The following is a 24,934-nucleotide window of genomic DNA, read 5'->3' on the forward strand; positions in this document are numbered from 1 at the left end:
GTTCTAATGATGCCAAGTACTCTGGGTTGCTGATGCTTCTGTTCTTGCACTTGCCTTTTGCCATCTTGGTCACCTTAGCGCTACCTGTCCTGTCTCTTACTGGAGCCTGTCTTTCCTATTATCTTGGTTGTTTCAGAACTGTGTGGGGTGGGTGTTACTACTGGGGTTAGAGCTGGGGCCCAAGATCTGCTCAGTTCTCAGGTCCAAACCGGAAGGGACCAGTGCTCCGGGCCAGGAGAAAATTCCTGGGTCCCAGTTACTCCTTGTTTTGGGATGGTTGTTGCTGTCTCCTTTCCTAAGATGCTGCCCAGGTTAGAGCTCTTGGGAGCCCTGCTTCCTCTGGGTTTTGTGAGATTGGGTGCAGAGCTGCTGCCCGGGATCTGCTCAGTCTTGCTTTGGCTTCTTAAGGCATTATTGGAAAGTCATGGAACCACTGAGATCTGGAGCCTTGTGGGACACCTGTAGGTCATTGGGGTATGCTTGTGAGGGTGATATGGAACCTCGACCCCTACTTTCTTTGTCCCTATGTTGTGATAGGAACAACTTGCTCTGCCACGATGTGCTGTCACGACAGAGGGTCTCTGGACTGGAACCTCTAAAACCTGAGCCAAAATTGACTTTTCTTTTTAAGAAATTACCGTAAGTATTTTGTCATAATGATGAAAAACAGATGAACACTACTTCAAATTGCTTCTACACTGTGATTTGGAAGTACTAATCCTCCTGCCTTAGGCTCTGGCTTGCAGGGATTACAGTTAGCATGTACCAGTGTGTTAGTCTTTTTAATTAGTTTCTTGTGATTTTTTTAAAAAATCAGTTTCTTTGAAAAAAATCTATTTTTATGTTTATGAGTGTTTTCCTGCATAAATGTGTCTACCATGTGTGTATCCAGTGCTCAGGAAGACTAGAAGAGGGTGTCAGATCCCCTGGAACTGGAGTTACAGAGAGGTGCAAGCTGCCACATGGGTATAGGGAACTGGCTGCAGGTCCTCTGCAAAAGCAGCAAATGTTCTTCACTGCTGAGCCACCCTTCCAGCCCATAATACTCTATTCTTGCTAGTTTTGATCTTAGTCCTTGGTATATGGCTAGCCACATAGTGAGCATTCAGATATTTGTTGAACATTGGCAGATTCCTTTGTGTTTATACAACTATCTTGTGATAGACTTTGGGTTCCTTGCTTGGTTTTCTAGCTCTGTGCTGTGAATGTTTTGTTTTATATTTAAGTTGTTTATTTGGATCTGTGATTCTGAAATAGTGAACATATTTTTCTACAATTTATTTAAAAGTTAATTTTTTCTAATTAAACTAATACTTATGTCTTATTAGAAAATAAATACTAAACTGGGCCGGTGAGATGGCTTAGAAGGTAACAGTGCTTACTATGTAAGCCTGGTGACCTGACGCGAGCCCACAGTGGAAGGAAAGACAGACCTAGAAAGGTGTGCTGACTCCTGTGTGTATGTATGTTTACAGGTGTGCTCCCCACTTACATACGCTGTACACTCAGTGTGATGGTTTGTATATTAGAAGGTGTGGCCCTGTTGGAGTAGGTGTGTTGCTGTGGGTGTGAGCTTTAAGACCCTCCTCCTAGCTGCCTGGAAGCAAGTATTCTGTTAACAGCCTTCAGATGAAGATGTAGAACTCACAGTTCCTCCTGCACCATGCCTGCCTGGATGCTGCCATGTTCCTGCCTCGATGATAATGGACTGAATCTCTGAATCTGTAAACCAGCCCTAATTAAATGTTGTCCTTTATAAGAGTTGCCTTGGTCGTGGTGTCTGCTCACAGCAGTAAAACCCTAACTAAGACATAAAGTAATAATAATTAGGAAACATTTAAAAAGAAAATAATACTAACTAGGAGATAAATTATTAAAAACTACATTCCTCTGATTTGTTGACTTTTGAGCACACCTGTGACCTTGATGTGGTAGAGGTCAGAGGAAGCTCTCTTCTAGTCTTCCTCACTTAATTTAGTGTTTACTTGATCGTCAGACAATATGCTCTGGTGAATAGTTCCCTTCAGCCATGGTACCCCAGTTTGCTTAGTTTTCCATAAACTTACTCACTTATGAATCCTTGGAAAGATCTGTGAGATCAGGCCTGGGGCTGCTGTCACATGGTACGGAAGCTGCTGCTGCTTCATTTTCTAAGATTTGTTTTTCTTTCTGTCCGTTTGTTCCACAGTCTTCATGGTGTTTAACGTTGTAAAGGTAACAGTCTTAGAGCTTCCCATCGACAGTGTGATGGTCTTATAATATGTCCTATTACTTAGAAAGTTACAAGCTTCTCAGTGTGTCTTCTAACCTTCTAAGTTGTTTGTGTTTGTTGCTTTTCATTGCTTTCCTTCTTGATTATGGAGTTTCATTGGCTTTATCCTTTCTTTTTACTGTTGAATTTTTTTTGTTTTGTTTTGTTGTTTTTCCAGACAGGTTTTCTCTGTGTAGTCCTGGCTATTCTGGAACCTGCTTTGTAGACCAGGCTGGCCTTGAACTCACAGAGATTCCTGCCTCCCAATGCTGGGATTAAAGGGATGGTCCACCACTGTTCGACTACTGTTGGATACCCCCCCCCTTGTTATTTTGCTTTGATTTTTGAGATGAAAAACTTAGTATGTAGCCGGGCAGTGGTGGCGCACGCCTTTAATCCCAGCACTTGGGAGGCAGAGGCAGGCGGATCTCTGAGTTCAAGAGTTCGAGGCTAGCCTTGTCTACAGAGTGAGTTCCAGGACAGCCAGGGCTACACAGAGAAACCCTATCTCGAAAAACCAAAAAAAAAAAAAAAAAACAAAAAACCCCAAAAAACTTAGTATGTATTCCTGACTTGCCTGCATTAAGTATTCCTGACGAGCCTCAAACTTTTAGAGATCCACCTGCCTCTGCCTCCAGGTGCTGGGGTTAAAGCCCAACTCTTTATTCTGTTTTTAATGTTAGGGTCCCTTTTTATTCTTTGGTTACCCCTCTGTCTGCATATGCCCGTGTTCTTGTGCACTGTGTATAGGGAGCACCTATTTGTATGCATTTGCCCGTGTTTGCCCGTATGCGCTGTGTACAGGGACCTGCCTGTTTCCCCAGCACTGGTGTTGGAAAAATGCTCACCCTGCCTTGGCACATAGGTATTAGGAGTCTGAACTCAGGTCCTACGTCCTTCGAGGCAAGCACTTTACTGATTGAGACATATTTCCTAGACTTGGATGTTTTCATTTTTGATGCTATCCTGTCTTGGTTCATGAAACATGTTGTACTGATAGTATGGTGGACGTAGTGGGTAAGAGAATGCTCTTTGCACCTTACCTGCTTAGGTTTGACATCTGCCTCGATACTTTATGGTTCTGTAATTTTAGAGAAATTAATTAAGCATTCATTGCTTTATCTATCTATCTATCTATCTATCTATTTATTTGTTTGTTTATTTATTTTAGGCCAAGGAGTGGTAGGTATTTTGAAGAAAGGACCAAATTATAAATATTTTAGTGTTTGAAAGGTAAACTGAAAGATACTGTTACAAGAAAGAAGAAATTTCTCCAGGTTTCTATTGACATTTAAAATGCAATACTAGGAGTTGGGGATGTAAAGCCATCCGTCCACATCAGGACTTGGTTTGTGATTCACAGTGTGGCTGGGACAGAAGAATACAGTCTAGGAAGCGTCGTCAGGCTGAGCATTTACGGCAGTACCCCATCCTGCACTGCCGCACAGCGTTGAGCGGGTTGACAAGGATCAGAAAACTAGAGTATTTCAAATTGAGCATCTCCTCAAACACAGTGTGTCCCCAAAAATAACCAGGGGAAACGAGGCCACAACCAAATTAGACTTCAGAATGGTAACAAAGTTTTTAAAAGGCATTAATAAATGGTGAGTCAATTAAACTGTATTGGATTACAAAAGCCAAAAACTGTATATGGAGAAAAATTTAACATTTGCCTCTTTAAAGCAAAAAGTTACTCAAAACTTTGTGTGGAATAGTGATAGCTATGACTACTTTCAAAAAACACAGGAAAATATTAACTCAGGGGTTGGTGAGATGGCTCAGTGGTAAAGATGCTCGCCACTTGCAAAGATGGCCTGAGTTTGATCCCTGGAACCTGTATGGTGGAAGGAAGGAGAGAGCTGACTCCTGCAAGCTGACTGCTTGCTGTGCTTGCTGGAAACCACACTTGTGTTCTCTGCAAGAGCAGGAAGTGCTTTTAACCACTATCTCTTTACCTCAAAGTAAATAAATAAATAAATAATGAAGAATTGGAAATAAACTGGTTAAATGAAAGTGCCATACCAAGTTCCTGTGCCCTGAAATTCTTTCATATTTCCATAGCTTCTTGGAGAGAAGCAGCTCCAGGATAGTTATTGACCCAAATCTACTGACATCATGTCTTTCACATTAGCATCTGATTTATTAGTGACAGAGACCTGGTTTTGTTCTTCTCTTAGTGGTCACCTTCATGCCTAGCATTTGTTGTCCATCTGTCACAAGCGTTTGTGGAGTGAACGATTGGCTCTGTAAGTGAAGTAATATGAGCCAGGAATGCTGATAGTCGTGTAGAATTACTGATGTTTGAAGGGGTCCCTTATTTTGGGGTACAGTGATGAATTTAATGTTAATATTTATGAGAGCCATCAATCAAAATATCCACTAAGTAAAGGTTTATGGTTGAATTTTGACTGAGAAGTCAAGACTAAGTGTGTACCCTTGAGTTGCTCCCTCAGAGACACCAGTACAAACCTGAAGCATGCTGGACTCTTCCAGAAGAGCACACAGAGAACATTTGCCTTACCTTATCTTCTTTTTAAAATATAATGGCACCATCTTCTTTCCTCCCTCCCTCCCTCTCTCCCTCCTCCCTCCCTCCTTCTTCCTGTCTCCCCCCCTTTCTTTTCTTTCTTTGCAATAGGGTCTCATTATGTAGCCATGGATGGCCTGGAACTCAGAGACCCACCTGCTTCTGCCTCGAGGTAAAAAAATTAAAGTGCAAGTTTATTTCTGTATATTTATTTGTGTGGCCATGCACATGCCATTGTGGTAGTCTGGATCTCAGAGGACAGCATGGGAGAGTCAGTTCTCTCCTCACACTGTGTGAGTTCTGGGGATCAAACTCGGGTGATGGGGCTTTACTAGGTCCCATGTTGCTGGCCCTGATCCCAATCTTTAAAGTAACCACGTTGTGGCCTTTGTGTTTCTTACAGCAAGTTCTGAGTATCCATGTTCATCTGTGTTGGTAGAATCCTATCCCTGCCCAACTTCCCCTTAAGGGAAGTCTTAAGTTGTTTAGGATATGTGTCTTAGTCACTGTTCGGTTGCTGTGAAGAGACCAGGACCAAGGCAGTTCTTCTAAAAGAAAGCATTTAATTGTGGGCTTCTTTACAGCTTCAGAGGTTCAGTCTGTTATCATCATGCTGGGAGCATGGCAGTGTGTAGATAGACATGGTGCTGGAGAAGGAGCTGAGAGTTCTACATCCCTAGGGAAGGAGTGGGAGGAGACAGACAGACAGGCAAGCAGACAGACAGAGACTAGCGAGACTAGGCTTGGCATGGGCTTTTAAAGCCTCAAACCCACTCCCAGTGACACACATCCTTCTACTTCTAATTCTTTCAAGTAGTGCTGCTCTCCGGTGACTCCTCATTGCCTCCTAGGAGTTTTGGGAGATAATCCTGCTGTTCCACTGGGTACTCAGAGTGTGCCCATCTGTGTCCAGTGATCTAAGGTTCTCAGCAAGTGATGCTTTGATTACTTATTGTAGTCCTCACACTGTTAGCAGTTTGTAAGCCTTTACTAGTCTGACGGATAAAAATGGTACTTTACAGCATTTAGTTTTTGTAGCTTTGTTCTTTTAATTTTTACTTACAGATGTGTTTATGTGAATGTATGCCGCCGGTGTGTGCCTTCAGAGGCCAGAACATGGGTGCTGGGAACAGAACCCAGATCCTCTGGAAGAGCTCTTAACTACCGAACCATCTTCCCAGCCCCACTTTGTTGTTTTAGATAGCACATTTCACTCTTGATTTTGGTTGAAGGTTTTTCATGTGTTTATTAACTTGGATCATAGCAGTATGCTGGAGTTTAACAGGGAGGAGGAAAACAAAAAGGAAAGCAAGCTTGGCTCTTGGCTTGCAGGAGTGATCCACCTAGGAGACACATTTTATATAACGTAGAAAGACTCCATTTCAAGCTCCCTTTTACATAATGAGAGCTGAGGGGAGGGATGAGGAGGTGAGAGGAAAGCTATGGCGGGGTGGGGGGGAGAGGAGTGAGCGTCGTGTATGGAAATGGGGCTCTGTAGCTCCTTTGACAGGCTGCATGCTGCACCTGCAGGTGCAGCTTCTTGCTTAGTCATAGGCTGACGTATGGCCTTTTGCTCATCACACTGGAGACACTGACCTTGGATTTAGTGACATGGAGAGATCAGTGGTTCAGAGCACTTGATGCTCTTGCAGAGGATCTGGGTTCACTTCTCTATGGTGGCTCTCATGCATCTGTAACCTGGGACATCTAACATGCTCTTCTGATCCCTACGAGTACAGGCATGCTTGTAGGATATAACACATAGGCAAAGCACTCAAACACATTTAAAAAAAGAAAACATAAAACCTTACGATAGTTTCCGTAACGGGTTATCTTTAGAAAATGCCTCTGTGCGGGGTGGCTCTGCTTAGCTCTAGCCACCATGTTTCACACTAGAAGTGGCCAGAAGCCAAGTATGCCACAACTAGACCAGTGAGATTCCAGCGTAGGGGATGGCTCTGCCAATCCCCCATGCTGCATCCACAAAGCTTGGTTAAACTCCAGACAATATCTGCCATCCTCTCAGTACTCGGTAGAAATGAGACTCTTAAAGCTTAATGGTTATCTAAAAGATTTATATATTTAGAAATGTCCAATTAATAAGATGCCCACACAGTTAGAGTTGTTACCTAATATCTAACCTTTTGATAGAAGTTGCTACCCAGGACAGCTTTTGACCCATCCATGGTTCTTCATGCTTCATAGCCTCCTCCTTCTCCTCCCCTTCCTCTATTCCTCCCCTCCCTTTCCTCTTTTTTCCCCTTCTCTTCCTCTCTTCTTCTCCCTGCTGCACCTCCTCTTCTACTGCCTAATAACTGAGCTCCACTGCCAACAAAGTAAAGAGGTTTATATTCACAGGCAGTGTGAACAGGTCATGTTAGCATTGGTCTGCAGTACTGACAGTTAATTAGCATAGTTCCCTGATGAATAGCTGACTGTAAATAAATTGTTATGGTCTCTTTTGTTTGTGTCTTAGTCAGTGTTCTATCGCTGTGAAGAGACATCATGACCATGCCAACGCTTAAAAGAAAAACATTTAGTTGGGACTGGCTTACAGGTTCAGAGATTTAGTCCAGGAGCATGGTGGCATGCTGGCAGACATGGTTATGGAGTGGTAGCTAAGAGTTCTACAAATGGATTGGCAAGCAACAGGAAGAGACACTGAGCCACTAGGCCTGGCTTGAGCTTCTGAAAGCTCAAAACCCATTCTCCCAGTGACACTTCCTCCAACAAGGCCAAACCCACTCCAGCAAGGTCGCATCTCCAATAATGCCACTCCCTGTGAGTCTATGGAGGCCATTTTCATTCAGATCACCACAAATGGCAAAATCCTTTGCCTGCTGAGAAGGAGCTGAATGTCTTACATCTGCAGGCAGCAGGAAGAGAGAGACACTGGGCCTGGCTTGAGCTTTTGACACTCCAAAGTACACCTTCATTGATATACTTCCTCCAGCAAGCCACACCCACTGCAACAAGGCCACACCTCCTAATTCCTGTCAAGTAGCTCTATTCCCTATGACCAAGCATTCAAATATATGAGCCTGTGGAACCATTCCTATTCAAACAACCACAGTTTGCTTTTTCAAAAACATTCAGTGAAACATATTCTGGGATCAGGGATAATTGGACAAATTAAAGAACTTAAGCCATTGTTGAGGCACACACCTGTCCTGCTAGCCCCTTGGTAACTAGGAGGATTGTGATTTCAAGGTTAGGCCAGGCTAAAATAGAGGACTATCTCAATCAAAGGCGAGAGGCAGAGCTTGGTTAGAAAGGCAAGGAAAGGCACTCGCCTCAGGTGGGAGAAGTGAACAAGAGCTGTTTCCTGCAGCATTCGTGGCTAATGGCTTGACAGGAGAATTCAAGTACAGATTTTGGGAGACCACAAGGCATATTTTACTTTCTGGAGAGGATTGTTTAGTTTTTAGTTAGCAGTGAGCATGTCTCAGATTAACCAAGCTGGTTAGTGTGCTACCACTGTGCAGAGCTTCCCCAGATCTGAGTGAGATTGGACAGGATTAATTCCTCTGTGGCCACCAGTGTAACTGACAGGGTAAGGTGTCTGTTCTCAGATACTGAGTGGCGTGTAAGATCCTAGTATCTGCTTATTTGATAATGTGGGCGCTGTGAAATGAACTTATTGGTGTATAAGATCCTAGTATCTGAATATGTGATAATGTAGGCACTGTGAAGTGGACTTACTGGCATGTAAGAAATACTGGTGAGTCTGATTTGTTGGTTTAGATTTTTTTCTTCTAGAGATTTATTTTTTTATATGTGTCTAGCCTGTGTGTGTGTGTGTGTGTGTGTGTGTGTGTGTGTGTGTGTGTATCTCACATGTATGCCTGGTGCCCACAGAACCAGAAGAGGGTGTGAGATCCCTTGTAACTATATGGTTATAAGCTACTATGTAGGTGCTGGGAACCAAACCCAGATCCACTACAAGAACAGCAAGTATATTAAATCACTGAGTCGTCTCTCCAGCCTTTGCAGATTAGATTCAGTCCTTTTTTTTTTTAAAAAAAAAAGTCTTTTACTTGGAAGTAATTATAGACTAATAATACTTTTAAAACACAATAAAGTCCTGTGTACATTTCACTTTTCATAAAGTTTATCCATATGTTAATTAATATAACTGTAGGATTGGCTTGGCATAGTGGCATACGTTTTTAGTCTCAACACTCTGGAGGCAGAGGCAGGGAATCTCTGAGTTCAGGGCTAGTCTGGTCTATAGAGCAAGTTCCAGGACAGTCATGCTTCAAGAAACCCTGAAAAAAAAATGTGTGTCTGTGTGTACATGCATACACACATACTGTTAGGAAATATAATGCAATAAGGATGTAGGCTCATGCCAGGGCGTGCCCGAGTAATTATGCCATGCAATAGATCTGGTGTAAAAAGGGTCTATTTGGGGGAAGGGAGGGAGTGAGGATCTGGAGAAATGGAAGAGGCAGACAAGTAGACAGACAGACAAGCAGACTATGGATAGGGGCAGAGGCAAGAGAGTAGAGGAGGGGGCACAGAGAAGAGAGACAGACAGACAGAGAGCACACTGGGCTGGGGAGGGGTCCTTTATCCGACTGCACACACCTGGTATAGTGGTGGTGGGTAATGACATTTGCAGTTGCTAGGTCCCTGAGGGGCAGCCTAGTGAAATCACCTGTAAGGTAACACATACAAAGCACACATATGTACACATACGTATTAAGTTTCAAACTTGGGACAAGTGGCTGAAGTGCCTATTTAACGTATCAAAGGACACCTGGCCTCCATGTTCTCCCAGCATCCTTCAGTCCCTACCTGTTACAGAGTGTGGCTGGTATAGCCCTGTCCCCTACCCTGAACTTTCCAGCTCAGTCCCCTGGTCTTCCCTATATAATCCAAACATTTTAGTTACCTTCTCTTCTCTCTGACCTTAACCCCACTCCCCACCCCACCCCCCATCTCTGTGTTTCTGTTTGTATGTCAACTTCTTTGACCTCATTTCCTGAGACTTGTGAACTCGTCAGGGAGCTGTTCCCAAATAAACCTACTTTGATACTTTTAACTTGGCTTGAACTGGCTTATTATGTCAGTTTCAGTTGGTTGCAGGACTTTTGCACTCTCCAGATAGGAATTGTGAGTGGTGTGAAGAGGCTCTTCCAGTTTTGGCAATTCTAGGCCCTTGTGTGTCCTTAGGGGCTATCCTTAGACCCAGAGGTTTTACAGCTTTAATCCTAACTCCCAAGGATTCAGTGTCCTTTACTCCAGTTCAAGCCAGAGACTTAAAGCTACAGACAATTAGGTCAGAGGGTTTTTGCTCTGAGTTTTAAGCATCAGTAGCCTGGTACTTGGCAGCTATTGTAATCCTTGACCTCTAGCAGCTATGAGTGGCAGCAGCTGCAGGTGGCACTGGCTAGTTTTAGGGTTCCCGAGTAGGCCACTGGTCCTGAAATCTCTGTCCTGTAGCTGTAATTCTTACAGCTCTCGGGCTCCTCATTCTATGAGACGGTATAACTTACAGGCCCAAGGTAGTTCAGACCCTTGACCCTTCAGGTGTGGCAGTAACTAAAACCTTTCCATGGACTAGGGCATATAACCTCCTGGCTTCCGCTCTTGGAAGCCTCTGCACCCTGTCTTTGGCACAACTGCTCTCTGAACTTCTAGGCTGCCTGTCATTATTGCTGCAGTTACTGCTGGAGCAGCTGTCACCACCACTCTGCTGCTGTCCCTCACTTGTGCCCCACTTAGCTATGTCACTAATATCAAGATCAGAAATGAGCAGACATGGCCACTTGAAAGCTGGGTGAAGCAGTGCACCCCTGAAATGCCAGCACTTGGGTCATAGAAGTAGGAAGATCAAGTCATCTTTGGCAACGTAGCAAGTTTAAGGCCAGCCTAGGCTACATAAGATCCTCTCTTTAAAATGTAGACAAGCGGCTGGAGAAGTGGCTCAGCTTAAACCCCAGTTTCAGGGGATCCAACACCCTCCTCTGACTTCTTCAAGAGCTACATGCATGTGGAGCACAGGCATACATGCAGGCAAAACTCCTACACACATGAATTAAATAACATCTTTAAAAATCCACATAGAAGCCGGACAGTGGTGGTGCATGCCTTTAATCCCAGCACTTGGGAGGCAGAGGCAGGCGAATTTCTGAGTTCAAGGCCAGCCTGGTCTACAGAGTGAGCCCAGGACAGCCCAGTGGTCTACAGGACAGCCCAGGCTATACAGAGAAACCCTGTCTTGAAAAGCCAAACAACAACAACAACAACAAAAAACAACAACAAAAAAACACATAGAAACAACAAAATCCCAAAACAAAAGCACCCCCCACACACACACACACATACAAACACACATGCAAAAACCCACTTGAATCTAGGCATGGTGCTGCACACCTGTTTTCCCAGCTTTTGTGAGGCTAAGGTAGGAATTTAGGCTGAGCCCAGCTTAAGCTACATAGCAACTTCTAGGCCAGCCTCTTCATAGTGGGGTTAAAGACTTATTTTTGTGTATGAGTGATTTTTGTGTACCATGTATGTATGTGTACCATATGTATGTACCATGTGTGCCTGGTGTCTGAGGAGGCCTTGGTTTTTTGGTCATCTTGACAGGCTAGCCTCTGACACTCCTCCTGTTTGAGACTCCCAAGTGCTGGGGTGTGTGTGTGTGTGTGTGTGTTTCAGACTTTATTACTAGCAAGTCTTTACCACTGAGCTGCTGACCCGGGCCTATTATTTTTTTCAGTGTTGTATCTATCTATATGTAGCTTTTTACTTATTTAGACAGATTTCTTGAGTTGTATTCGTATGTAACTTTTTACTTGTTTGTTAACATTTTTACTAAGTTTCAAATGCAGAAGAGTAGAATACCGCAGTAAACACTACCTGTTCTCTGCATCTTTATTTTGTACTAGTTAAAACGCACTTCCATTTCGGAATGAGTTGCAGATGTAATGGCTCTTTACCCCAGAAGGTGGAGCCACATATGAGAAGTCATTTTCCTGCTGAGCCACATATGAGAAGTCATTTTCCTGCTGAATCAGCACTCGTACATCATCCAACCGAGTCCATATTTCCTATTTGTGTAAAGTGTGGTTTTTTTCCCTTTTGTTTTTCCAATCTGGGCTCAAAGTTCACACAAGGCATTTGGTGCTTATAGCTCCTTCATCTCCTTTAGTTTAAAACAGCTCTTTGTATACATTTATTTTCTGTGAACCTTAGCTTACATTGTTTATGTGCTCAGTATGTTCTCTTGGGCTCTGACTTGTTTATCTTGCTGATTTGAACAATTTAAAAAAGTATTTGTAAGCCGGGCGGTGGTGGCGCATGCCTTTAATCCCAGCACTTGGGAGGCAGAGGCAGGCGGATTTCTGAGTTCGAGAGTTCGAGGCTAGCCTGGTCTACAGAGTGAGTTCCAGTACAGCCAGGGCTACACAGAGAAACCCTGTCTCGAACCTCCCCCTCCCCCCCCAAAAAAGTATTTGTATTCATCCCCTTTCTCAAGACAAGGTTTCTCTATGTAGCTTTGACTGTCTTGGAACTTGCTCTTTAGACCAGGGTGGCCTCCAGCTCACAGAGATCCTCCTGCCTCTGCCTCCTGAGTGCTGGGATTGAAGGCGTGGGTCACCACCACCCTGCTACCATTTATTTGTATTCTTTTAAATTTCTTAAAGTGTGTTTTATCATATAGAGTGTATTCTCTATGCTGGTAAACAGTCCACAGACATTGAGAAGAACATGTATTCTTCCATATTGAGTAACAGATGTCAGCATGCAGTTATCGGTGATGCTCCTGGTTGAGTGACAGATGTCAGCAGCAGGCAGTTGTTCGGGATGCTCCTGATTTGAACCAGCCTTACTGATTTTGTGCACAATTGGATCTGACCATTCTGAGAGTGATACTGTCTGAGTTAGGGTTTTATTGCTGTAAAGAGATACCATGACCACAGCAACTCTTCTTACAAAGAAAAACATTTAATTGGGGTTGTCTTACAGTTTCAGAGGTTTAGTCCATTATTGTCATGACAGGAAGCGTGGTGGCATGCAGGCTGGAGAAGGAGCTGAGGATTCTATGTATGGATAGGCAGGAAGCAGGAAAATTAGAGATAGAGAAATAGAGATAGGTAGGTAGGTAGATGATAGATAGATAGATAGATAGATAGATAGATAGATGATATAGATAGACAGATATAGGCAGACAGATGGATCCTGGGTTTGGCTTGAGCATTTGAAATCCCCACATACTTCCTCCAACAAGGCCACACCTACCTCAATGGGCCTACACCTTGTAAGCATTCAAATTTGTGAGTCTGTGGGGGCCTATTCTTATTCAAACCATATAGGCATGTTGAAATCTCCTTATAGTATTGGATGTCTCTGTCTCTGTCTGCTCCCCTCCCCCTCTCTCTGTTTCTGTCTGGTTTTTCCCTCTCTTATTTTGAAAGTTTAGTACTCTTGTAAATTTATTTTTCTCTGGTGCCAGCAACAGAATTTTGGGCTTTTTTTATACTGGGCAGATGCTTGCCACCGAATTATAGGCTCTGTACTGCCTTTGTGTTGTCTGCTTGTTTGTTTGAGATAAGGTCTGGAATTATTAGAGAGCTGCCTGCCTCTGGCCTCCAAGTGCTGGGGCTAAGGTGCTTGTGCCCTGCAGTTCTGTTCTTTTTGTGCCCCTTGGTTTTTTGGTCATCTTGACACAAGCTGGAGTCATTTGGGAAGAGGAACCTCAGTTGGGAAGATACCTCCATCAAATTGCCTGTAGGCAAGTCTGAAGGATATTTCAGTGATATGGGAGGGCCCAGCCCACTCAGAGGCCCGGAGGCATGTCTGTGGGGGATTTCCTGATTGTTAGTTGATGTTGGAAGGCCCTACACCATTGTAGGCAGTGCCGTCCTGGGGCAAGTGGTTTTGGGTTGTGTAAGAAAGATAGACAGTAAGCAGCTTTCTCTGTGTTAGTGGTTCCTTCCCAATGCTGTGACCCTTTAATACAGTTGCTCAGTTACGGTGATCCCAACCATAAAATGATTTCATTCCTGCTTCAGAAATGTAAGTTTGCTACTGCTATGAATTGTGATGTAAATATCTGATATGCAAGACATCTGATAAGATTCCCAAGGGGGTTGTGAACACACAGGTTGAGAACTATTGCTCTATGGTCCCTAATTCCTGCCTTGATTTCCCTCAGTGATGGACTGTAATGTTAGTGAAATAAACCTGTACCTCCTTAAGGCTGTTTTTGGTTAGTGTTTTTGTTTTCTTAATTTGTATTTATTTATTTAGGTTTTTTTTTTTTTATAAGCAGGGTTTCTCTGTGTAGCCATAGTTGTCCTGGAACTGGCTCTGTGAGCTGGCCTGGGCTCCACCTCACAAAGATCCGCCTGCCTCTGCCTCCCAAGTGCTAAAATTAAAGGCATGTGCCACCACTGCCTGGCTGGTTTTTGTTTGTTTTCTACTTATTTTTTTCTCCATTCCTGTGTTTGATCATAGCACAGAAAGTAAGTAAAACACTGGATAAGACAAGTTGGTCATGGTGGATGTGTACTTGAGTTTGATTTGCCAGAATTTTATTGAGAATTTCTGCGTCTGCAAAGAAATGACTCTACAGTTTCTGTCTTTGTTGTATATCTGTGTGGTATCAGGATAATGCTGGCTTCAGAGGCTGTATTGGGGGGGGGGGGCCTTCCCTTCCCATGTAAGCTGCCACAGGTTGGGGAGCAGTGCTCTCAGCATTTTTTGAAAGATTTGGTAGAATTCAGCAGTGACTCTGTCTCATCTTGTGCTTTTTCTGTCCTGGGACAGTTTTTATTGCAAGAGGTTTTTTTATTGCTGTTTCAATCTCACTGGTCATAATGGATTTGCATAGGTTGTTTATATCTGTGTGTGTGTGCATGCAAATGTGTATGTGTGCTTGTGTGTGTGTACACGCAGAGAGGTTGAGGTTGATTTTGAGTGCCTTTCTCTGTTGTTCTCTAACTACTCTTCTATATAAGTCTGTGTATGTACTCATACCATCTTAGGGTTTTACTGCTGTGAAGAAAAACATAAAGGAAAACATTTAATCAGGGCTGGCTTACAGTTTCAGAGACTTAGTCCATTATTGTCATGGCAGGAAGCACGGTGGCATGCAGGCAGACATGGTGCTGGAGAAGGGGCTGAGAGTTCTACTTCTTGAACCACAGGCAGCAGGAGACTCAGACGCACTAGCCAGACTTGAGCTTCTGAGACCTGAACGCCTACCCGCAGTGAACCACGTCTTCCAGCAAGGCCACACCTCCTAATAGCATCACTCCCTATTGTAAAATCACTTATTATAGTCTAGCTAGCCTGTATAACAGACACACAATCCAGGTATTTTCTTTATAAGCTGTAAACCCAGGTTGGGCAGGTATGAGACTGTTCTAACTTACATCCCAGCCATGTGTCCCTTGTTACTTACAGTTTCTGTGACTTTGTGCTCATGGTTCATCTCCTCTCATTTCAGCTTCCTCCTCCTGCCTTCCATCTCCTTTCTTTCTCTGTCTCTGAGACCCCAGCCAGGTAACTGAAAACCCGCCTACCTCTATCTACTGCCCAATCACATGCTTTAGCCTTTTATTGACCAATTAACTTGGGGAGTAGGGTTATATAGCTCACTTTGTGTGTGTTAGGATCTAGTCACCAGGGATAACCAGATTGTGGGAGGCAATATTTAGCATTTGAATACATAGCAGCACCAGACCAATCCCAACACCCTATGACCAAACATTCAAACACATGAGTCTATGAAGGCTAAACCTATTCAAACCATCACATTCCACTCCCTGGCCCTTATAGGCTTGTAGCCCTAACATAATGCAAAATGAATTTAGTCCAACTTCAAAAGTCCCCATAGTCTATCACAGTTTCAACAATGTTTAAAAGTTCAAAGATCAAAGTTTCTTCTGAGATTCATGCAATCTCTTAACCGTAATACCCTATAAAGTCAAAAGCAAAAAGCAAATCAAATATTTCCAACATTTAATAGCACAGTATGTACATTACTTTTCCAAAAGGTAGGGAGAGGAGCATAGTGTGGAAATACTGGACCAAAGCAAGAGCAAAAACCAGCTGGGCAAACTCCAAACTCTGCTTCTCTATGTCTGAAGTCAAAGCGCTCTTCAGATCTCCAACTTCTTCAAGTGTTGTCGACGGCAGCACATTTCTCTCTCTTGGCTGGTTCCACTCTCTATTAGCAGCTTTTCTTGGCAGATATTCCATGACTTTGACATCTCCAGCATCTTGGGGTCTTCAACAAAATCCAGATTTCACCTTTACAGCTTCGCACAATAGCCTCTCTGAGCCTCCATGCAGGGACACCCTTGACACATGCCTGGCCTTAGTAGTCTTCCTTAGTCATAGAGGGAGATTCCATAACCCCTTTCCTCTAAAGCCAGAATGATACAGCCAAATTGCCAAGTTCTGCTGCTTGCTGGAGCTGGAACTTGGTTTCCTTCAAATATATCTTCACCAGCTTTCTGTTTTCATTGGTTTAGTTTCCTTCACTGTGTTAGCTTGGCTGTCCTGAACCTCGCTTTGTAGTCCAGGTTGGCCTTAAACTCAGAGATCCCCCTCCCTCTGCCTCCAGAGTACTGGGATTAAAGTCATGTACTAGTACACCTGGCTCTAAGCCTTTTATTTATTTGTTTGTTTGTTTATTTATGTTTTATGTATAAAATAATATCATCTTCAAATAAAGATATTGTCTCAGTTAGGGTTCACTGCTGTGAACAGATACCATGACCAAAGCAATTCTTATAAGGACAACATTTAATTGGGGCTGGTTTACAGGTTCAGAGTTTCAGTCCGTTATCAAGGCAGGAATATGGCAGCATCCAGGCAGGCATGGTGCAGGAGGAGCTGAGAGTTCTACATCTTCATATGAAGGCTGCTAGCAGAATACTGACTTCCAGGCAGCTAGGATGAGGGTCTTAAAGCCCACACCCACACACCTACTCCAAAAGGGCCACACCCTTTAATAGTACTACTCCCAGGGCCATCACAACAAACAATCACATCAAACAATCACAGAATTGTAGACTCTGTCCTTCCTGTTTTTTCCCCTTGGTCTTCAGTCATCTTATTGTCTAGCTAAGACCTCAAGTACTCTGTAGAAAAGGTATGGAGAGAATGGATGCCTTCTCTTGTTCCTGATGTTAGTGAAAATGCCTGAGTGTCTCCTGACTTAAGTTGATGTTGGTTTGGGGCTTGCTATATATCATCTTTATTGTGTTGAGGTATATGCCTTATATTTGTACACTCTTCAAGACTTTTATGATGAACAGATGTTGGATTTTGTCAAAGGCCTTTTCTGCATCTAATGAGATGATCATGTGGTTTTTGTCTTTTAGTCCATTATGTTATGTTGAACAATTCCTGCATTTCTGGGATGAAGCCTATTTGATATCTATCTATCTATCTATCTATCTATCTATCTATCTATCTATAATTTGATGTGTTCTTAGTTTGCAAGTATTATATTGAGAATGTTTGTGTATATGTTCAAAAGGAATATATTGGTCTGTAATTGTCTGTCTTTGTTGGGTCTTTGTGTGCTTTCGGTAGGGCTAATTGTGGACTTGTAGAAGAATTAGGCAGTGTTCCTTTAGTTCTAGTTTGTGGAATAATTTGAGTATTGGTGTTAATTCTTTGAAAATCTGGTAGAATTCTGTGCTGAATCCATTTAGGTATGGGCTCTTTTGATTGAGAGACTTTTAGATCTTCTATTTCAGTAGGGGTTATAGGTCTGTTTCATTTGCCCAGCTGATCTTGGTGTATCTTGAGTAAGTGGTGTATATTCTCATCCACCCTGCTTTGATAACTTTTTAAATTTATCTTGTGATTTTCTTAGTGACTCAGCTACTCATCTGTGTGTTGTGGGATCTTCATGGACTTATATTTCCTGTAGCTTTCCTTACTGCTTACTTCCAGTCTTATTCCACTGTGATCAGACAGATTGTAAGCAATTATTTCAGTTCTGTATTTGGTAAGACTTGTGGACTAGCCTGTGGTTGATGTTGGAGACATCCCGTGTGCTGCTAAGAACGCATATGCTGAATCTGTTGGATGTAATAGTTCGTGGATGTCTGTTATGTCCATTTGATCTATGGTGAGATTTAACTCTGAGAGTTTTTAGTTCTTTTATTTTCGATAAACTAAAGATGAGGGCAGGGTATTGAAGCCTCCCACTATTAGCCAAACAAGGACATATCTGAATTTGTATGTTCATTAGTGGTTTGGGGTGTATATGTGTGTGTGTCTGTGTGTGTACATGCTCACATGTGCAAAGTTAAGAAATCTAATATTTTTTTAACATATCTAATTACAGTGGCTGCTTTTTATTTTTTATTATTAATTATTACTATTATTATTATTTTGGTTTTTCGAGACAGGGTTTCTCTGTGTAGCCCTGGCTGTCCTGGAACTCACTCTGTAGACCAGGCTGGTCTCGAACTCAGAAATCCACCTGCCTCTGCCTCCCAAGTGCTGGGATTAAAGGCATGCACTACCACCGCCTGGCAATGTGGCTGCTTTTTAAAAAAAAAGATTTATTTTTATTTTACATATATGGAGTTTTGCCTGCATGTATGTCTTCACTCTGTGCTTGTAGTATCTGTGGAGGGAGAAGAGGGCATCAGAACCTCTGGAATTGGAGTTACAGATGATTGTGAGCCACTGTGTGGGTGCTAGGAAATGAACCTGGGTTCTCTGCAAGAGCAACACCACAGAGCCATCTCTGCACTCCCTTGTTTATCTCCCTCTTGATTTCTTCCCTTTAGTAAAATGTAGAAGCTGTCCTTAACTCTTTTGACTAATTAAGTCTGTGTTAGCCATATCAGAATTATATGGGTTTGTTTTTAACTGCATTCACTTGATAGATTGTCTCATGTCTGTGTGTGTCTCTGCAGTGAGATGTCATTTCTTTGGAATTGATATCTCTGGCTAGAATCATGGTGGCACAGCCTCAGAAAGTAGTGCGAGCAAGCACCTGGGAGGGTTTTGTTGTTGTTTTTTGGTTTTTGTTTTTTTGTTTTGACTTACTTTCTCTTTTGTGCTTGAGCATCCAGACTTTGTATTTCTTTCTTTCTTTTTTGGTTTTTTCGAGACAGGGTTTCTCTGTGTAGCCCTGGTTGTCCTGGAACTCACTCTGTAGACCAGGCTGGCCTCGAACTCAGAAATCCGCCTGCCTCTGCCTCCCAAGTGCTGGGATTAAAGGCGTGCGCCACCACTGCCCAGCTCAGACTTTGTATTTCTTTAGCACTGTTATAAGAGAACTTCATTTCCAGATTATTCTTAGGAACTAGCAAATCAGGATTATTGGCAGTTTACTTTGAAACATTTTCTTGGGCAGAGTTTTGCTCACCTTTTTTTTTTTTTTTTTTGGAAAAGATTTATTATGTTTTTACTCACATGAATGTGTGCTTCCTTGTAAGTGTGTGCACACATGTGGGCAGGTGTCCACAGAAGCCAAAAGAGGATGCTGGTTGCCATGGAGCTGGAGTCACTGTCATCTGTGAGCTGCCTTACCTGGGTGCTGGCACTTAGGCAGGAGCAGCACGTGCTCGTAAGCGCAGTGTCTCTCCAGCCGTGGTTACGTTCGTTCTACGTGTGGTGTATGCAGTGATTGACACTTTTGCATTTTTATTGGCTCTGATAGAATATAATCCCATTTCCTCCCTTGTGGTTTGTACCTGAGGTCCAGTGTATTTTCAAGTGAAGAAATGCGTGCCTTTAGAGGGGGCGCAGTTTTGTATGTCTGTCTAGCTCAGTGCTACAAATGGTGTGATGTTTATTTGAACAGTTGGAATAGTCTTTGCATTTTTTAATAGGTTCTCTTGTGGAAATGCCCATGTGAGGACGAGCTGCCTACCACGTAGAAGATGGGATCGAACAGCAGCAAGATCAGTGATCTTCCTAAAAACGAGTACTTAAAAAAGCTGTCAGGCCCCGAGTCGATCTCTGAGAACGACCCCTTCTGGAATCAGCTCTTCTCATTCTCTTTCCCTGCACCAACCAGCAGGTAAGACACTTCCCGGAGCCTGGGAATTCTGATGGCTGTCAACATGCCACCTCCCCGCGGGCTTTTACTCTGGTTGTCATATGCGTCAGTAGAAAGTCCAGAAGGGAGGAGCTGGGGTTTGTTTTATGTCTCTGTCTCCTTTATCCAGCGACATTTGCCAGCAGCAGCTCTTCTGTATCTTCAGAGGTAGTGTGAAGTTATTCCCACACATCCCGTTTAGTCTTACAATACAAACGATAGCATTATACCGTTTCTCCCTTCCCCTCTCAGGTCAGCTTTCTTTCTAATGCCTACAGAGTAGCCTTTAAACACATTTACTCAGCTTTCTACTTAAGGGCATGTAGACCTTCTAATGTTTTGTTAGCTCATAGCACAGAGTATATCATTTCACATGCATACACATTTATCTCTCCTATGAATGTTTTGAAGTGGAATGATGACTCTTTTTTTTTTTTTTGTTTTTTCGAGACAGGGTTTCTCTGTGTAGTTATTATTATTATCATTATTATTATTATTTTGGTTTTTTCGAGACAGGGTTTCTCTGTATAGCCCTGGCTGTCCTGGAACTCACTCTGTAGACCAGGCTGGCCTCGAACTCAGAAATCCACCTGCCTCTGCCTCCCAAGTGCTGGGATTAAAGGCGTGCGCCACCACCACCTGGCGAATGATGACTCTTGATACAGGAGCAGCTTTTGGGAGCTGGGCGGGCCAGGGGAAGCGCTTCCTCTCCTCTGTGTCTGACTTTTTGTTCCTTGCTGACTTTCTGGTTTCTGCCTGGGGGCTGTCCTGCACAACTGCAGCATAGTACATTTTGATTGTTTTACACCTCTGTGTTATGGCAACTTTATAGCCACAGTAGAAACTGATTTTTTTTTTTTTTATTATGAGCCACATGTCATTTCCCTGTTATAATTCAGTGTACAGTCGCTGAGTTACGTAGCACTGGGACAGTTTCAGATGATCATCTGAAGGGACTCCATCCTGTGCCCATTCGGAGTCCCTTCCTATTTCTCCCTCCCCTCCACCCAGTGTTAGCAAGCTTGAGAGTGCTAGCTGTTTCTTTCTAAATGGAATCTTGGTCTTTTGTGACCTGCTTCCTTTGCAGATGGTCTTGAGTAAGGACCACATTGCTTCTCAGGCCTTTTTATTGCTCAGACTCTGCCGTATGAATGTACGTTTTCTCTGTTCATTCATCAGATAAAGGGCATTTCTGGTATTTCTGTATTGGTGGAGCTTAGAATTTTTTGAGACAGGGTCTCATTATGAAGCCTTGACTGTTTGTTTAAGGCAGGGTCTCATGTAGCACAGGCTGGCTCCAAATTCTTCATGTTGCAGCCAATGACCTTAAACTCCTGATTTTCCTGCCTCTGCTTCCCCATGGCTGGGCTCACAGGTATGTATCACCATGCCTGGTTTCTCTGTCTTTTTTGTTGTTTGTTTGTTTAAGCATTTTGAAGTAAATTATTGAAAGAGGCAGGATGATTGATTGCTAGGGTCTGTACAGCCTGGGTTATATAGTAAAACCTTGTATAAAACCCCAAACCAACATGGGGCTGGAATGATGCTCCATGGTTAAGAATGCTTACCGCTCTTATAGAGGACCTAGTAAAGTACCTTCCCTGCACGTGTGAGGACTTAAATTTGGATCCCCAGCACTCATGCATTAGCATGGACAAAAACCTGCTGAGTGAGGTGGTGCATGCCTTTAATCCCAGCACCTGGGTAGCAGAGGTAGGTGGATCTCTGTGAGGCAAGTTTCAGGCCAGCCAGGATTATGTAGTAAGACTCTGCCTCAAAAAAACAAAACATGGCCATGACCGTTTGTGCCTGTAACTCTATTGTGAGGCAGGATGGGGACAGATGACCCCAGAGCTTGCTGGTCAGCCAGTCTAGCCAGTTGATGAGTTATGTGCGTGTGTGTGTAGGTGTGTTGCACACGTGTGCTCATGAGTGTAGAGATCGGAGGTCAGCCTCCAGAGTCATTCCTCAGGTGTTATCCATCTTACTTGTTTTTGGCGACAGGGTCTCTTGTGTAACTTGAACTTGTTGATTAGGTGAGGCTGGCTGACTGCTGAGCCTCAGGGCTCCACCTGGCTCCACCTCCCCAGTGCTGGGATTGAAGGAGCGTGCCACAACTCCTGGGTTTTTGGATAACAGGTGCGATGGACCCACACCCTCAAGAAAGTCTTTATTGACTGAACTGTCTCCTCAGCTCCCTTTTCATTTTTCTTAACGTCTTTAAAAACTGTTTATGTGGTTAATTTTATACAGGTTTCTAAAGTACATAATGGTGGTAAAACGCAGAATAAACCAGTGTTTATTATATTTTGATTTGTAGGTATCTGAATATGCTGGTGTGGAAGTGTGTGTGTGAGCATGTTTATAACATGTGCACCAAGGTTATCATTTAGAACTGTATGACCAGAGCTTTCTCGCTGTGTTGTGCTCTACTGTTTGTTTCTCAGGCCTTTATGGTGGACTAGGAAGATGGTACCATGTCCTCTCAAAGGGATATAATAGAGAGTGGAACATGATAAAGGTTGTTTGGAAGTGCAGGGAGCATGCACATTCCAGAAACATTGACCCCAAGCTAGAAGAACACAGTGCCGGGGAGCGGCGGCGAGGGGAGGAGGCTGGAAGACTTGAGAAGTTTTACAAAATGTTAAAGCTGTTTAAATTTTGTTCTAATATCTATTAAGGATTTTATCCAGAAGGGGTATGGCCACTCTTTCATCGTGCTTCATATTATAAGTATATCATCTTGTGAGACTATCGTTCAGTAAACATTACTTGTTGACAAGAAAGTTTTTATCTTTCTGAAAGTTAGTTCAGATGTAAAGTCAGATACAGATGCTGCAGACAAGTAGAAAGGAGGGCAGTCTGGGTGTGCTGGGTGGACAGTGATGGTTCTGGAAGATTCTACACGATTCTGGAAACTGGAAAGAACCAGAATAAGAACAGCCCCAAAGAAGGTGGATGGCACAGGAGTATCTGATCTATCTGATCTATAGCCCCAGTGTACTGTGGGCTGTGTGTGTCGATAGTATTATAAAACTGGCCCAAGGCAAAGTTACAAGCTTAGCTGGAGCATGAGATCTTGTTTTTTGTTTTTTTTCATACCTGAGTTATAGATGGCTGTCTTGTAAGGGTTGGATGTTCCTAATAGGAATAAAGGCAAGGGCCTTCCCGCTGTTGACTATGATGTCTATAGTTGGAAGAAAAAAGTTCTAATTTTGCTTCCTTTTTTTCCTAAAATATGCATTTTTGTGGTTTAGACTCCAAAGGATATGAAAGTTATAAACACTTGTTTGTCTTCCTCTGTCCCTGCTCTGTGCCTGATCCAGATTCTCTTCCCCAGAGGTAACCATTACCAGTTTGCTCGAATTTTCTTCTGAACAATATTTTATGCATATGTGAACAAATATGCACATACATCACCCTAAATTTTGACCAAAATGGCATGTATCATACATACTTTTTCCCTACTTTGTGTTTTTGAGACAAGAGTTTCTCTGTGTAGCCTTGGCAGTCCTCAAACTTGCTCTGTAGACCAGACTAGCCTCCTGCCTCTGCCTACTGAATTCTGCAATTAAAGGCTGTGTAACCTTGTTTTGAATTGATTATATCTTGAAGAGCCTTCTGTATATTATTAAGCCTTATCATTACTTTTGGTAGGGGCAAAGCATATAATGGTAGAGTAAGTCAGTGTGGACTTTGGGTTGTTTTCAGTGTCTTGTTTTTACATTTAGTGTGGGAGTGAATGACGTTACACAAATGGGCAGGAATGGGTTCTTGTAACATGAGGCCATTTTGACACAACCGCTTGTGTTAACCTGTCAGTTGTGTTGAGAGGAGTGAGAGGCAAGTGTGACAGGCTTTGCTGTTGTGAGGGATTGCTGAAAGCTCTTCCTGTTGATCGCCTAGTCTTCCACAGTGACCTGGTTAGGGAATGAAGGGAGACTGCGTCCTGACTGGGAAGTGCAGCTGTGGCTGTCACTTGCTGCTTACTGTGGCACACGTTAGAAAGCTGAGGGAGTAGGATCCATGTGGGCTCTTGTTGGATGGATTTGGGAAACACAGTCCCTTAGGGTGGTTCTCTCAACCTTCCAAAGGTTGTGGCCCTTTGATACAGCTCCTCATGCTGTGGTGACCCCAACCATAAAAGTATTTTTGTTGCTACTTCATAACTGTAATTTTGCTACTGACTTGAGTCGTATGATAAATAACTGATATGTGACCCCTGTGAAAGGGTCATTGGACCCCCAGGATGAGAACACTGCCATAAAATAAGGAGGTCACACTCTCCTTTTCTTCAAGGAAGTTGTTAATATTAGGTCAGAATAGCGAGGATGGTCTTACAATTGTAAACTGAAGAATGAACATAAATCAAACTAGTTTCCTTTTTTTTTTTGTTTTTTTTTTTTGTTTTGGTTTTTCGAGACAGGGTTTCTCTGTGTAGTTTCTCTGTGTAGCCCTGGCTGTCCTGGAATTCACTCTGTAGACCAGGCTAGCTTCGAACTCAGAAATCCTCCTGCCTCTGCCTCCCAAGTGCTGGGATTAAAGGCATGCGCCACCACCGCCCAGCCCAAACTAGTTTTCTAATGCACACTTTTTTTCAGTTGGAAGCCATAAGACTGACTGACTGACTTCCTTCCCTCCACTCTTCTCTTACCTCTTCCCTACCTTCCTCCTTCCTTCTTCCTTCTTTCTTTTCTTTCTTAAACAAAGGGTCTTGCTATGTAGCCCAAGCTGGCCTGAAACTCTCGATTCCCCCTGCTTTAGCTTCCCAAGTGTTGGATCACAGGATTGCGCCTTCATACCTGTTGGGAATTAGTTGTTGAACTGTTTAGAACATGAGCACAGACCCTGCCAGACTGTGGGTGTCTGCTACTGCCAGGTGCCTTCCAAACAGCCGCTGTCCTGAAGGAAGGAAGCCGTTACTGCATCATGAGAACTATTCTACACACTGAGCACTAGATGGTGCTGAGATAAGGCAGAACGGCAGCTCTGACTAATGACAGGAGGCACGCTCAGGTCTAAACCCTCAGATACAGTGGGGGAACCTAAGAAAGGGAAAATGTTTAATAGCGGTCGAGACAAATCAGGGTTCATGGGCTGTGTGTGCTTTTCCTGTCCA

At 43.2% G+C, this 24,934-nt stretch overlaps 1 protein-coding gene across 1 annotated transcript in view; it reads left to right on the top strand.

Annotated features, from left to right (window-relative positions):
* The window catches only part of Dym (dymeclin), a 269,849-nt gene that overhangs the window by 9,625 nt on the left and 235,290 nt on the right, over positions 1 to 24,934 (top strand). The window contains exon 2 of the mRNA XM_028783225.1: positions 19,607 to 19,797. Coding sequence (XP_028639058.1) covers positions 19,658 to 19,797 — 140 coding nt within the window. The 5' untranslated portion in view covers positions 19,607 to 19,657. The remainder of the gene's footprint in view (positions 1 to 19,606; positions 19,798 to 24,934) is intronic.

The sequence above is a fragment of the Grammomys surdaster genome, unplaced genomic scaffold (genome assembly GCF_004785775.1).
Source record: "Grammomys surdaster isolate TR1022 unplaced genomic scaffold, NIH_TR_1.0 1036, whole genome shotgun sequence".
NCBI classification, from domain to species: Eukaryota; Metazoa; Chordata; class Mammalia; order Rodentia; family Muridae; genus Grammomys; species Grammomys surdaster.